We start from the raw sequence: 15,925 nt of genomic DNA on the forward strand, positions 1-15,925 counted from the left end.
TTTTTTCATCTTTAAGAAGTTGCATCGACGTCCCATGATGATCTGTAGTAAAACTTTTTTGATGCAATAACATCTCAAGTATACGATCATGTACAATCCTTTAATCTTTTTTATTTTTCATTTTAATAATTGAATAATTATTTATTTAATAAATTAAAAACATTTTAAAAATAAAATTATATTAATAAAATATATTAAATTGAAGAAAAATACGATTATTAAATGTGTTAAAACAAATAACGTATTATATTATTATATCAACTCTCTCCTATTTGGTAGATACATTTATATTATTTTAACAACTCTCTAATATTTTACAGATAAATTAACAACTTAATTCTATTTTATTAACAACTTTCTCTTATTTTTTTATCTGGATCTAATAAATAAAAATAATTATAATTAGAAAAATAATAAATTATATTAATAACATCAAACAAAGCATATTAAATTGAAGAAAAAAAATACTCAAATCTCTCTTATGTTAACAATATAAAATTAAGTAGTAAGTTGTTAAAATAATATAACATATTATTTATTTCGGCATATCTATTCGACTGCATTAATTTTGATGTATTTTTTCTTCAACTTAATGTATTTTGTTTGATGTTATTAATATAATTTAGTATTATTTTTAATTATAATTATTTTTGTTATAAATATTTTTATTATTTTTATTTATTAGATCTAGAGAAAAAAATAGAAGAGTTTTTAACAAAATAGAATTAAGTTGCTAATTTATATGCAAAATATGAGGGTCTGGTTAAAATAACATAAATTTATCTACCAAATAAAATAAAATTGTTAAAATAATATGATATGTTATTTATTTTGACACATGTACTCAATATTAAATATAATGTATTTTATTAATATAATTTTAGTTTTTTTAAATATTTTAATTATTTTAAATTTATTAAATAAAATTGTTTCCTAAATCTTGTCTTTTTTATTCGAGACATCGTTTTATTAATTTAAATTTACGTTAAAATAATGTATATTTTCCAAGTTGCTTATTTGATTTAGGTAAAATCTTTTGACTTTTGTTATTAGAGATCGATGTTTTAATTATTTATTTATTTTTAATAAATTTTTTATTTATTTATTTTTAAATAAAAACAGTACAATCAAATTTAGTGACAAAAAAAATAAAAAATATGTTAATAATACACATATAAAGTTGCATAAATATAATAAGCGAACTCTAAAATAATAGTTTTGAGTGCGTCGAAAATAAATTGATAGTTGTAGGTAGAAATTATTATTAATATAGCCTAAAGAATATAGAATCTGATTCAATATCTTTTAAATTATATTTTTACCTTCATATTTTACTTAAACTACTCATTTTATTTTTTTATTTTTAATAACTAAATATTTTTTATTTACCATTAAATTTAATTTAGATTCCAAAAATTTTAAAAACCTTTCTAAAACACAAATGTGTTTCAAAAATTTTATATTTTTTTATTAAAACATAAATCTGTTTTAAAAATTTAAATTCTCTATTTAAATTTTTTATTTATAAGCTTTTTGAATATATTTGTGTTCTGAATAACTAAATTTTTACCAAATTTTTAATTTTTTTAAAAAAAAAGGGTAAAACATGATTTTTCAAGAAATACAATTGGGCCATTAAAAATAGTGGATATGCTACTAAAGGCCCATTAATATGAAAGCCGAACCTCCCTATCCAACTCTCACTGCGTGAGCTACGCTAAACTTCACTCCACAGCCATGCCTGCAACTCCATTTTCGTGTTCGTTCCTCGTTTTGCAACCGCGCTTCAATCACTACATTAACCCTATCTTCCGTTCACTCACCTACCAACTCTCTTCTTCACCGTTCCAATCCAATGTCAGACTCCACTGTGCACTCTCGCAAGCGGCAGAGGCCGAATCTCCAACTGGCGGTCGCTCTGGTGCATTGTCTCCCGGTCCTACGGTCACCGGTGAAGTTCAGAAAATTGACGTGAATCCTCCCAAGGGGACGCGTGACTTCCCGCCCGAGGATATGCGATTGCGCAACTGGCTTTTTAACAATTTCAAAGAGGTATTTGAATTTAGACTCAAATTGATCAATGAAATGCTGAGTTAATTTATGGTTAAGCTTGGTTATTGTGTTTGGATGTTTTGATCTGGATTTTGTTTTTTGTTTTGGTTTATTGCGAGGATTAGGTGTCGCGGTTGTATGGATTTGAGGAGATTGATTTTCCGGTTCTTGAGTCGGAGGCATTGTTCACTAGGAAAGCAGGAGAGGAGATTAAGGACCAGGTAACTCTTTGGCTTTATTATTTTTGTTTACACTTTGCTATATTTAGATAAACACCTTAGGTAAGGGTTTCATGCTTACCTACAAAATTTACAAAATTTTTCTACAGCAATGGATAAAATAAAGTCAAATGATTTCATATAAGTTATAAAATATTTTCATAAGCTATCCTGAAGAACATATAGAAATAAGCTAAAAACAACTTATAAATATGTCATAAGTTGTTTCCGTAAACTCTCCCACACATTCTTACAAGTACTTATGTAAGTAGATAAATTTAAAAAAGTCAATTCAGACATGCCTATAGTCACTTTACTTCTTCAACTGATTGAGCGTTGGTTTAACATTGCCTGTTTTGAATTAGGATGAGTTTGGTTTAACATAGCAGAGGAGAGAGATTTCAATAGAAGGCAGGCTATGAGATCGGTGGCGATGAGAGAGATTTTAAACGTGTTGAGATTTTAATAAAGGGAAAAAGTAATAAACTTTTTACACATTTGTAAATTGTAATATTTTATGTCATATTTAATTAATAAAATGATATGTAAGTCTAATATATATATATATATACCCCTACTTTTGGAGGGAGCTAAAATTGGATGCTTCCCACCCGTCCCAAAAATTGAATCAAACAACTATTCCCTTTTGTCCTTAATAGAAGAAGAAATTACAAAAATCACAAAGACAAAGGAGCTTTTTAATGTTAGAAAATGTAAATGTTATTCCAAATGTACTCATATTATTAAATGTTTTATATTTACTATGGGAGTGTTTAGGAAACATATCTCAGCATTAAATAGGGGTATTTTAGCAATTAATGCACCTTGAAATGTGTTTCTTTTTTCTTATAATAAGAACAATAAAATACACCATTTTTCTTCTTCTTATAATAGGGACCGAAGGTAGTAAAGTTTAAAATAATCTCTTTCCCCATTTGCCTCGAACCAAATGGACTCTTACATTTGGATTGGAATCATAAAGGGTTTCCATTGTTTTGGATTGTTTTAATTAAGATGGAGCGGATTTCATTATATTCCATCCAATACTCCAATTTTTCTTTCCCTCTAATTTCAAGAGAATGGGATGGAACAAGTCTTTTTCTCGATTCTATATTTCAAGTACCCAAAACGATGGAATAGTAACTTTATTCCTTTCTGTTCCATTTGACTTTGCTTTGCTTCATTTCATTTCATCCCATTACTTTCCACTCCACTCTTTTCGATATCCAAATTTGTGTACCTTCAAGTTTCTAGTATGGATGAGTTTATGTGAACGTGTTCTTCTCTTCACACTTTTAATATGTTTAGAATAAAGATAGTTCTTTGTGTTTCTTAGCTTAGTTCTGAAGTGGTGAACTGTTCAATGTCTGTCATGAACTAGTTGGTTTATTATTATCATGGGTGAAAATGTACGAGATAGTATATCTCATTTGAAGTTTATTCTCAGGATTTTGAAAGACACGTGCTTCCACGTATCATTATTTTAGTTCTAGATAAGCTTGAAGCAGGTCTTTATAATGTAAGTATAGTAGCAGCATAATTAAGTAGGGTTTCATGAATTATGGTGGTCAACAAATATCATCAAGGGGGATATTTATTATTACTAATTCATAAATTCTTTTGGAGAAGTTCATTTATGTTTGATTAAAAACTTTGGCCATTGACCCATGTTTTTCAGTGTTTATTCAGTTAAGGCTTGTCTTTGTTATTCTGCGTACTACTTACATTTGTAGCCAGATAATATTTTGAGAACCAGACAATATATTATGTACAATGAGGCCTGTTAATATCATTCTAGTTTTTGACTCCAATAGGAGTTAGCATTTGCTTGAACAGAGCCATAATGTGGCCTAAGGTAATTTAAAATCAATTGAGTGCTCCCAACTTAGCAGCTAGCATGTGAGAGATCCATATATAGATGAATAGTTAATGAGTATGTGTGTGAGGCAGCAATGGTCTTTATGTGATGCCTGTGCTTTAATGGCAATTGTGTCATACAAAACCATGGCTGAGTTATTCTTCAAAAAGTTATCATTGTCATAGCATACTTTTTAACGAAAAAGAAATTCCATTAAAAGAGAAGAACGTGCAGTAAGAACTTATGATGAAACATAAAAGTATGTACATTTATATTGTGCAGCTTTACTGTTTTGAAGATCGGGGTAATCGCCGCGTTGCGTTGAGGCCTGAACTTACTCCTTCTTTGGCAAGGCTGGTGATACAGAAAGGGTAAAGTTCATTTTGATATGCCCATTTTAAGTTTACGTACATCTGGAGTTTTGAACTTATGTCAACGCCTAAAACTTGCAGTTTAACCTACATAACTACTCATGTTTTCTTGAATGTGAATAACGACTTCTCATCTTCATCATTGGTCTTTCTTCTTCTTCTTAGGAAGTCCATATCACTACCATTGAAGTGGTTCACTGTTGGACAATGTTGGCGGTATGAGAGAATGACAAGAGGACGTCGTCGTGAGCACTACCAGTGGAATATGGATATCATTGGTGTTCCTGGGGTTATGGTATGTATGGGCTGCCTGGTCTACACATTTTTTATTCTTCTGTAATGGGGTCAAATGTTTCGTGATTGATCCAGGATGCTTGGGATGAGGTTTCATTAGTTTATAAATAATGCCATTTTTAATCAAGAGATAATGACAATTTAATTATGTTAATGTAGCAGTTATGGGTCAGATGTTCTTTGATAAGTTAATGCTCTCATTTCATTTATTCACTCCTCTCTTCCAACAATAGATGAACCTGTTTCTTCTTTTTGTTGTTGGGTCTCATGGTAATGAAGATGTTCCTCATAATAAGTCATGAAATGGGTTGTTTTTTGTTATTCATATTATTCGCCGGCATGCCTGGGACAAACTTCTGTGGCTGGTTTGCATTATGTGCTTTATTTAATAAATTTGGTCTATGGTACTTATAGTATCTCTGAATGTATTGGAATCTAATATTTGATATGGACTTCAAGACTATGCTTATTTTCATGTTGTAGGCTGAAGCAGAGCTTATATCTTCCATTGTTACTTTGTTCAAGCGCATAGGAATTACAGAATCGGATGTTGGATTTAAGGTTTCTAGTCGAAAGGTGCGGGTTTTATTCTCTATGAATGACAGACCATGTTTCCTTCCACAGTGCTGTTTTATTGCATGTCCACTTCTCTTCAGGCGTTATTATATGATCAAGGGGTTTGTATTAATTAATATTACTTAAAGATACACAAAATGTCATGTACTCATGTATGCTCCTAAAAGGTGTTAATTTGCTAAGTGGTGCTTCTGGCTTCAAATTTAATGAATATAAATATTATTGTAATTACTTGCAAAATGTATGGTAGATTGAACTGATAATTTTTTAGCTATATTCTGGATTTGGAGTTGAAATTTAAAAAGTCACTGACATGTACATTTAATAGATGTGTGTTAAGGCAGCAATAGGGAGCTGAAGGTTTATTTCAATCATATTGTGTTGTCAAAGCTTAGTTAAATTGTGCAAGGACCCAATACTATAGATCTTCACCCTATATACTTGAGGACAATATTACAGTTTTCAAGTCCTTGCTATGATTGTTATTTAGTTTTTGGCAGCATGCTTGTAGCCATTCAGGATGCAATTATTGCATGTTGTGAAGTGGCATCATTTTGTTCACCTTATTTTTGCATGCATGTTTCAACTTTCTAGGTTAGCACAGTCTGCAATAAGCAACAGTTAATTATTTCATTTTAACCTACTCACGTGGTTCTAGGTATGGCTTTAGTTTAACAATACCCTGTCACTGTTGTATATCTTCTTTCTTTGCAGGTTCTACAAGAAGTATTGAAGTGTTATTCAATACCTGATAATATGTTTGGCAAGGTCTGCGTCATTATTGATAAAGTGAGTTATGCATCATATTGGGGCTATTATGATTTATTTTCGAATAGTTGACAGTACTCTAAGGTTCTGGATCCATGTTTGTTCCTAAAAAGAAAATATGATAAGGAGATCGTGATATTGATAGCCATCCTATGTGTGTTATTTTTTGTAAACTTTTATATGTGAATTTGTAGTGGCATTTTTTTGGGTCCTAACCTAAGCTGTCATATGGAGTGGTTATCCATTATTCTGTTATTTTTGGATCCATATTAGTTTTAGGTTTTGTTCGGTAAAAGTAAGCTATAACCTAGCTGATAACTTATAGCTGATAATTTATAACTTATAGCTTATAATTTATAACTTTTAGCTGAAAAGATAATTGATTAAAATAAAAGTGTTTGATAAATTTAGCTTTTGTAATTGTAAAATGACATAAAAGTACACAATTATTTCTTTTTTCTTTTTTTAATAGAAAAAGTACATAGTTATTTAGTTTTAAATATATTTATTAAATGTATAAAAATTAAAAATAAAAATGACAATGCATACCTTCGTCAATTTTGTGTTATCTGGTAGAGATTCTTGCGATGTATGAAAGTTAATTTTTTTTTTGTGAATTTTTTTGGCAAGGAATGAAAGATTGAATGTGTTATGTAGAAGTAATAACACCTCTCTGTAAAAAAATAAAACATAAGTAATAGCACCAAGAAGAAGATACGAAAGAGAGTGGGTTAGTGGGACGGTTACGTTCATAAGGATAAATAAATAATAAAAATAATAAATGGAAAAAAATGTAAAAAATATAAGCTATAAGGTCAAACGCTACTTGAAATAACGTATCAGAATAAGCTATAAGCTGGTACGAAAAGCTTGTTTACCGAATACATCCCATTTAATCCAACAAGCTTATAAGCTAGCTTATTGACGTTTGCAAACAATGCCTTACTCCATTTTTATTTCATGTCTGTCTCTATAGCTACTGAAATTTCAATTCATTTTCTGACATGTTTCCTTGTGTACCATAGATTTAGGTATGACCATGCTGTCAATGAAAATTGCATTTGATTAAAAACTATCATTTTAAATTTTATGCAGATTGAGAAAATTCCAGTTGATGAGATAAAGAAAGAGTTGAATGCTGTTGGTCTATCACAGGAGGCTATTGAGGAGCTATTGCTAGTCCTTTCTGTAAAGTCATTGACCGAATTAGAAGGTCCACCCTTTACATTTAAATTGATTCTAAAAATTTTCCAATAGTATACCAAATTTCCTGAAAGTCTCATTTAATAGTCAATGGTTGAAAAACACAATTAATAGCCAGCCATAACTTTGTGCTTCAGACTTTGAGAATAGGTTTATTGATTTAATAACATAGATGCAAGCTCTGATACCAATATATATAATTTCCTAAGTTATGGGATTATGGCATGTTAATGGAAGATTTATTCCTTTTTGTAGTAAATGATATTGTTTTTGTTATTTTTTTTTTCTTTCTCTTTTTGATGGAAGCTTCATTTTCCCAAAATATTCTGGATGAGATTTTGGAAACATGGTAAGCTTGTTAGAGTATCATAGAGTTTGACCCCATTTCCTATTATTATTGGTAGGCTACTTGCTGTAGCTGGATCAAGTTTTTTCTTTCCATTTTTTTGTTGCATATCATATCCCTCTTGTTAGATTAAAAAATCCAGTTTCTTCCTACATCTCGAAGCCCATTTATGAAATTCGTATACTCTCTCCGTTAGGTTATTATAAAAGACTTATCTGTATTAGGTTGTAAAAAACAAGTGTACAACTTCCATGAATCTAAATTTGGTTGAATTTAGAGAGACTCGGAGGCAGTGGGGAAGCAATTGCTGATCTCAAACAGCTATTCTCACTGGCTGAAAAGTTTGGTTACTCCAAATGGCTTCAATTTGATGCGTCAGTTGTTCGTGGCCTTGCTTATTACACTGGCATTGTATTTGAGGTTAGACTTTCTTCATAGCTAATACCAGATAGACAGCATTATTTGCATTAATATAGACAGTTTAGGATCTTGTTGCACTAAACTGTTGCTTGTGGTTTGTGGCTTACCTATGTTGCGTTACTTGATACATTTATAATTGAATCATGAGTCATGACCTAATTTTGTGACAATTGTGTCAAAAGGTTCATTCAAATATTGAGAAGTTTCTCGGGGCTTTTATTTTCTAATTTATTTATAATCTTATGGTACGTTAATGACACTGGGATTAAATCCATATTTTTGGTTTAAACTTTAAATGAGTTTTGACATTAGAAATTTACTTTTTAATTTTTCGCAAGATACTGTGAAGTTCATACATACTCATGATTACTGCGAACAGTATGATACATTAAAATTCATGAAGCCAGTGGCTTTGGCATGTAAGATGCCTAGTGATAATATTATTTCATGGTCTCAAAGGAGATAAAATGCTTTTTTGAATTCCTATCCTGATTCTGTAATTTTTTCTTCTATTGAATTGTTTATTTTATTTATATGAAAACTGAAAAGGAAAAGAAAGAGTATATTGTACATGCTATTGCTTGATTAGTATACCAAAGTTTTACCGGCAATATTTTGCTGCAACCAAATTGCATTTTTCACCATGGTTGCCATTGCAGTTACAAGATATGAAAAACATAGCATTGTTGATTGCAGTTTAATTTTTAGCTCTGGTATAAATTGGCTGTTGTTTTTTCTTTCTCTCTTTTAAATGATTAAATTCTTCAGTAGGGTTTTGATAGAGAAGGAAAGCTCCGTGCTATCTGTGGCGGTGGCCGATATGATCATTTGTTCTCAACTTTTGGGGCTGATGACATACCTGCTTGTGGTTTTGGATTTGGAGATGCAGTCATAGTGGAAGTAAGTCTATAACTTTTCAGTAGCAAGAGGAATTGGAAGCCACCATATTAAGTATAATAAACCATCAATTTTTTTTTTAAAAAGTATAGTAAACCATCTAGGGCTTAATTCTTATGATCATGGTCTCCTGTCAATGACTATTTCCTTATGGTCCACGTGCTGTTTGATTAAATATCGGACCTTAATGTTTTATCTTGATACATGAATATAAATGTATTTTTGCTTTTGGGAAGAGTTGGCTTGCTGAAAAATTGTTTTGGGCAATGCCAATCAAGGACTTGGCAACTTGAAAAGCATTACAATGATAGAGATGTTCTCTACTTGTATCAAGAACTGCCTTCACCAATTTTAATTCATAAGAATTGTTGTATGGCAACAAAATTTTAATTCTCAAAATAAATACCCAAACGAGTAATTTTACAAATGAAAAAATTGAATTGATGTAATTTAATTCCTTATTTCCCCTGCCTTTTAAATTCCCTCAAATTATGAATTTCTCTATCCAAACACAACCTTGGTGTTTACCGCACACTTACTAGTGGAATTTATTAAACTTAGAATGAATGCAAGTTGCAAAGGCGTACTTGGGTTTGCGTTGTGCACACGATTAATGAGTTATGACTTATCCTATGTGTACTCTTTTCCTTTTTTATATTTACTAGATGAACATTTCTTTTGTCTACTACCTGACTTCTGCTCTTCACTTATTTTGAATACATGCTCTCTTTTAAGTAAAGATTAAGTTAAAAAACCTTTGCTGCTATTATTTTCTTCATTTCCATTTCATACGAGAGATTCTGATCATTAGTTAAAGGTGATATGCATCTATTAAGTTGTTTTGGTTTAGTCTGGGAACCTTTTTTCTTCATACAATATGATTATTGGGGCACTGAACACTGTAATATCTGGCTTATTGCTTTCAAGACAGAAGTTTCTATTAATGCTGATTTTTCTGCCAACTGATATCTTAATTTTAGTTTTCGTACTTTTTACGTATACTTTGTTTCCCTCCTTTTTCAACTATGCTCCACTTCTGTTTAATGTAACAGTTGCTCAGAGAGAAGGGTCTGCTACCAGAGCTCAGCTTGCAAGTAGATAACATTGTTTGTGCCTTGGATGAAGAACTTCAAGGGTATGCTGCTATGGCGGCTAACATTCTCAGAGAGAAAGGACAGAGTGTTGACTTGGTTTTGGAAAGCAAACCACTTAAATGGTATAAATTTTGTCATTTTTGTTTCAGTTTTGGTCTATCTTTTGACACGGTCTAGGGCTTTATGCTAGTATCGTGTCATCATTTGGTCGGTGTAGTTAGGGCAGTTAGGGCTGTGTATGGTTGGATTTTTTAAAAAATTAAACCATATCCATTTTAAAACCAATATATGGATTTAGATTTATAACCAAATCCATTATTTGGTTTAAAACCAATTGTAAAATTGGTTATGGTTAAATAACCGGTTTCAAAAAATTCAATTTTAAAATTGGATATTATATTTTTTCGAGAAATAATTTTTTCGATTTTTTTTTAAACAAAGTTTCTCAAAACTTTTTGATTTTTTTCGATAAAAAATAATTTACAATTTTTTTGATAAATTTTTTTAAAACTTTTCTGAACATTTTTTTTGAGAAAAAAACCGATTTAAACTTTTTCTGAGAAAAAAAATTTGTATTTTTTTCTGATATTTTTTCGAAAAAAATAAATTTGTAAAATTTTTCAAAAAAAAAATCTCAAAATTAACAAAATCAGAATTGTTTTTGAGTTTTTGAGATTTAAGATTTTTGGGAGTTGAATGGATAAAAACCAAATCTAAATATAAAACATAAATGAGTATTCAACTAGATTATAACCATATGATTTTAATCAGATATTTAAAATGAATTTGATCATGATTTTAGATAAACCACAATTTTCTTACAAAATATATCATGTGTTGTTTTGGTATTTAACTTAATTATAACTTCCAAATTAGTCATTGAAGTGTAACTATTATAACGTCATAACCTAAATTGAGAATTAGATGACTAATTAAAAAATTTGGCTTGAGTTATACACTTTCATGGACAATGGTTTTATTAAAAAAAATGAAAATTGTGATAAAATGACTTGGGGTGAGGAAACGAATGGCGTAGTCACATATCACATTTCCTCATTTGTGAATTGAACAAAGAGAAACAATGGCAGTGAGAGTGAACTGTTCGTTACAGAACACACTCTCTCTCCTCAACCCTTCCATTCTCTCACTCCGTTCCACACTTTCCCCTCCCCTCAAATCCAAGCCCCATTTCAATTTCTTTTCAAATCCAAACCCTTCTCGACGTGCTTTGTTCTGCAACTGCGCCACCCTCACTCCCTCAAATGAAGAACCCTATGTCATCACCACACCTCTCTACTACGTCAACGCCCCTCCCCATATGGGTAGTGCTTACTCCACCATCGCCGCCGATGCCATTGCTCGCTTTCAGGTACACCCCGCCCACTTTCATTTTACTTCAAATTATCTAACTTATATTCATTTTGATAATTCGGTCGACCTTGGAATATGAATTCGAGAAATTGCTGTTTTATTATTTTTGACAGCGGCTATTGGGAAAGAAAGTTATATTCATTACTGGCACCGATGAACATGGTGAGAAAATTGCAACTGCTGCCATGGCCCAGGGTTCCACTCCTACTGACCATTGCAATCTCATTTCACAAGCTTACAGGACTCTTTGGAAAGATGTAATTCCATCCCTAAAAAAAACTAGGTTTAAATTTGCATTTAGTCCCTGCTTTAAAACCAATTGTAAAATTGGTTATGGTTAAATAACCGGTTTCAAAAAATTCAATTTTAAAATTGGATATTATATTTTTTCGAGAAATAATTTTTTCGATTTTTTTTTAAACAAAGTTTCTCAAAACTTTTTGATTTTTTTCGATAAAAAATAATTTACAATTTTTTTGATAAATTTTTTTAAAACTTTTCTGAACATTTTTTTTGAGAAAAAAACCGATTTAAACTTTTTCTGAGAAAAAAAATTTGTATTTTTTTCTGATATTTTTTCGAAAAAAATAAATTTGTAAAATTTTTCAAAAAAAAAATCTCAAAATTAACAAAATCAGAATTGTTTTTGAGTTTTTGAGATTTAAGATTTTTGGGAGTTGAATGGATAAAAACCAAATCCAAATATAAAAGATAAGTGGGTATTCAACCGGTTCATAAATAAACCGGATTATAACCATATGATTTTAACCGGATATTTGAAATGGATTTGAATCCGGTTTTGGATTTGGAGCACATAACCGGATTTTTTGCACAACCCTAAGTATAGCTGACTATGACTAGTGGGAAAAAACTTTGGCTGTTTTTGTATATTTCCTCTTGCTTTAACTTGAAAAGAGAGGATAAAGGTGTGAATATGTTTTTCAATTATAAAGTACAGAGGGTGTTGACAGTATATAGGCTATTTCTAATCTATCTAATTGAGAACAAAAAAATGGTATATAACAAAATTTGTTCAAGGAAACTAGAGAAACAAATTTGTACAGTAATAAAGAGAGTCAAATCCTGCTAATTATGCCACACAACACTTTTCTTAAAGCATACATGAAAATTCGACAAGTCTTCTGATGAGATATATCCTCTTTATTCTCTTGTAGGGTGTTTAAACGTGCAGCCAGAACAAATGCTGAGCGGTTGGTATTAGTAGGAAATTCTGAGTGGCAAAGGGGTGTGGTTGGTGTCAAAGTTCTCTCCACTGGTGAACAGTATGAGGTTAAACTGGATGATCTAAAGTAAACCAGAATACTATCTATGCCTACACAGCTTTATCAACTGCTGCTTCTGTTCATATTTATTTTTTACCAAATCACTTCTCTTGCCTATCTGTGTTTCCTTATATAGCACTATGCTCAATAAGGAATTTTTTTAGTTTAAAATATTGATTTGAATGTTTTGTTTTGTAATATAGATCTTTTCAACCTTAGGATTGAAAGCTTTTCTCCATAACTTACCATACTAAAGATGCTTACAATTGGAGGCTTATGCAAAACAAGTTTCTTTCAGCTCTAAACTGCTGCATTCAGCATTGGTCATCCATATGATGATATTTCCAATTTATCAATATTTGTGGCCTTAAAGAAGTTTTTGAAGAGTTGGTCTTATCTCTTGCAAAATTTAGAAAGGCATTCAATTCTATATATTAAATGAATGAATGTGAATAGGACATAGGTCTCTTCTCAAGGGGTTTTGTGCTTTCACATGCAACTATCAAATTTAATAATGAATCTATCTATCCTTATTTGACCTATTTATCTAATTGATAACTAATCAACTGCCCTAAGTAATCAGAACTACTTTTATTCACATTTATTCTTTATCCTAAGACTATGTTTATATGATTTGTTTTATTTGGAAAAGTTGAAATGCTAATGATTTCGTTATGTATTTTATTTTCCCAGATAATATTAACAATATTTGGTTAGATTCTTATTTTACTTCCCACGACCCTGGTGAGTTCTATATCTGTATTTAATGCTTTCCTTTCAAATTTGTAAATGTGATGTAAAGAAAGGAGCATAATGCAGTAGGTTGGGTTCAGTACAAATTATCAAGTCTTGGCATGTGATGAATCTGCATTTGCCTAGAATGTCTTTTTCTTGACAAAACGGATGATTGAAACTTAGATATTTCATTAATTAGGTTAAATTATTAAACATGTTGAAATTGTTCAAGCTAGTCTCGGTGAATGCAACCGTATGTATGCTTATCTAAATAGAGGATGGCAGTCTAAAGTTTTTGCTTGCTACAAATACACAAATTTCTAGTCATTCTATAGGAAAAGTTGCAGCAGTATTTTTGTGTTAGTTACAAACTTAGAAAAATTAATAATGAAACAAAGATAGAAAGAATAAAAACACAGAATGTATATTTGAAAACTGAAAGAAAATGGTGAATAGAATTCACCTTTAGGGTTTCCTCTCCCAAGGATCTGTCCTCTCCTTTCACAACAATTATGCAATGCACCCAATAGCTCCATCTATTCTTATTTCTCCTATTGATACACGATATCCCCTCTAACTACTTAACTTCCCTATCTGTTTAACTAACTTACTTTTCTTATTCCCTTTTATCCTAAAATATTGACATATTTGATGTGGCATAATTTTCTTGGGTTACCTACTTACTAACAAAGTTGTACTCGTTTGAGTTGATTTCAGAAAAGAAAGAAGCCTCACGGGGTGGCTCCCCAGAACAAATATAATGTTGTAATACTGAACAGACAATAAACTAATTTAAATTTAAACTGTATATTATAAATATACTTTTATTCTGCTTGGTAACCATGAATATGAAGAGTTCCTGCCATCATATGGGTTGGTTTTACTAGGTAGGTAACTACTGCCCATTATATGCTTATAGGTAATAACATTAGACTACTAGTTTCGCAAACACAATGCACAACAGACTGATACAATAATAGTTCCGATTGATCACTGTTGTTAAGCTTTAGTTGGGTACAATTGTTCCCACTAGCCCAAACCCCATTGTAAAGAAAGCCCCTGCCTGCAACAACAGATAGATAAAGAAATGATCGCGTCCGAAGAGCAGATCATAGATTGCACAGTGCAGCATATATATCCCCACTATAATCTCCAATAGGTGGATCCTGTTGATTATAGTAAAATGTCATAAGTATGCGTCGGATAAAGTATTAAGGAGTAATACTAATACTTAAATATTGTAACTGCATTCAATACCATGCTTTCTAATGTCTATTACATCATCATAAGTCCAAATTGTTATAAAAAAGAGTAATAAAAATAATAATTGTATTCTGCTTGGGGTTTTCTCTGCATTCTAAGTTTATTTTAAAATATCTGAACTATTTTTCCTATATGTAATTGTTGAATGATTCAATGGAAATTTGTTGTGTTGGTTGAATAAATTACTTTATTTAAAGAGACTAGCTACAAAGCAGCCGGTACCTTTCTGTAATTCGGAACCATGGAGTTTTTGATGTTGATGGCTTAGCATTGTTCCTCTGTTTCATAGTATTTCCAAGTTTCTCAGTCACAACCCATTCATTGACACGATTTGCTTCCAAGAGTCCTATAATTGCTGCCTTAGTTCGATGAAGTGACATGACATTCTCGAAGAGGATCCAGAGTACTACTAGATGCATGGATCTGTCCCATATATAAGTGAATGTAGAATGATTTAAATAACTCAGGGAAACTGATTAAATTTTAAATTTCGGGAAATCAATTACCTTGGGGTGGAGACTGCATTTAGAATTGTAATGGTTGCTGGGATATAAACCGCAATTTGCTTTTTCAGACTGACTTCTGGAACTACCACACAAGCTGGTATGACTATGCAGTAAAAGAAGAACGTGACCCAATGTGCAATTATTTTCCTCACAAAGAAGAATGCATAGATTAGATGAAGTCTCTTCAGAAGCGATACTCTCTGGATGATACACATGATATAAATTTCAATCAGTGTAAGAAAAGAGAGTAAATCTTGCTTCTACAAGGATTGAATTTAGTTTTAGTTGTTGATTAGGCAATTAGAGTTTACGTACTTGGCAAAAGAGGATTTCCTTAGTCATTTTTTTAAGGAGATTGGCTGGACCACATGACCACCTGTGCTGCTGAAATCTGTATGCTTTAAATGTGCTTGGTAGTTCATTTTTGACCTAGTTAGCAACAAATATTTTCCTCATGAGAATGGGGTGATTTATGTATATAATCAAGCTTAAGCACAATATTGTACCAAAGATATTAGTCAATAATGGATAACTCACTGTTACATCACCGACGAAAACAAATTCCCAGCCTTTCAGACTTGCCCTAACTGCAAGGTCCATATCTTCCACCGTGGTTCGGTCTTTCCATCCTCCAGCATCTTTTATTGCTTGAATCCGCCAGATTCCTGCT

At 31.2% G+C, this 15,925-nt stretch overlaps 3 protein-coding genes across 4 annotated transcripts in view; 2 read left to right on the plus strand and 1 right to left on the minus strand.

Moving 5' to 3' along the window:
* The first annotated feature begins 1,685 nt into the window (after nt 1-1,685).
* Nucleotides 1,686-13,056, plus strand: LOC101501354 (histidine--tRNA ligase, chloroplastic/mitochondrial). Of its 2 annotated transcripts, XM_004493937.4 has the most exons (11): nt 1,688-2,052; nt 2,178-2,273; nt 4,411-4,499; nt 4,665-4,794; nt 5,277-5,369; nt 6,084-6,158; nt 7,233-7,350; nt 7,964-8,106; nt 8,878-9,006; nt 10,056-10,219; nt 12,644-13,056. In XM_004493937.4, the coding sequence occupies exons 1-11, from the start codon at nt 1,738-1,740 to the stop codon at nt 12,780-12,782; spliced, it is 1,491 nt and encodes a 496-aa protein (XP_004493994.1). In that variant the 5' UTR covers nt 1,688-1,737; the 3' UTR covers nt 12,783-13,056. The 2 variants fall into 2 exon arrangements, with proteins under 2 accessions (XP_004493995.1, XP_004493994.1); XM_004493938.3 differs by lacking the exon at nt 8,878-9,006 and having other exon boundaries at nt 1,686-2,052.
* LOC140919589 (methionine--tRNA ligase, chloroplastic/mitochondrial-like) lies at nt 11,089-11,809 on the plus strand. The gene is made up of 2 exons (XM_073365947.1): nt 11,089-11,466; nt 11,582-11,809. Exons 1-2 carry the CDS (start codon nt 11,179-11,181, stop codon nt 11,807-11,809), a joined length of 516 nt encoding a protein of 171 aa, XP_073222048.1. The 5' UTR covers nt 11,089-11,178.
* Nucleotides 13,057-14,283: 1,227 nt separating the features above from the next.
* The window catches only part of LOC101501886 (glucomannan 4-beta-mannosyltransferase 1), a 3,814-nt gene continuing 2,172 nt past the window's right edge, over nt 14,284-15,925 (minus strand). Inside the window, exons 5-9 of the mRNA XM_004493939.4 lie at nt 15,793-15,923; nt 15,571-15,684; nt 15,256-15,455; nt 14,972-15,172; nt 14,284-14,652 (exon numbers count right to left, since the gene is read on the minus strand). Of these exons, the coding sequence (XP_004493996.1) occupies nt 14,493-14,652; nt 14,972-15,172; nt 15,256-15,455; nt 15,571-15,684; nt 15,793-15,923 (806 nt within the window). The 3' untranslated portion in view covers nt 14,284-14,492. The remainder of the gene's footprint in view (nt 14,653-14,971; nt 15,173-15,255; nt 15,456-15,570; nt 15,685-15,792; nt 15,924-15,925) is intronic.

This window comes from Cicer arietinum, chromosome 3 (genome assembly GCF_000331145.2).
Source record: "Cicer arietinum cultivar CDC Frontier isolate Library 1 chromosome 3, Cicar.CDCFrontier_v2.0, whole genome shotgun sequence".
Lineage (NCBI taxonomy): Eukaryota > Viridiplantae > Streptophyta > Magnoliopsida > Fabales > Fabaceae > Cicer > Cicer arietinum.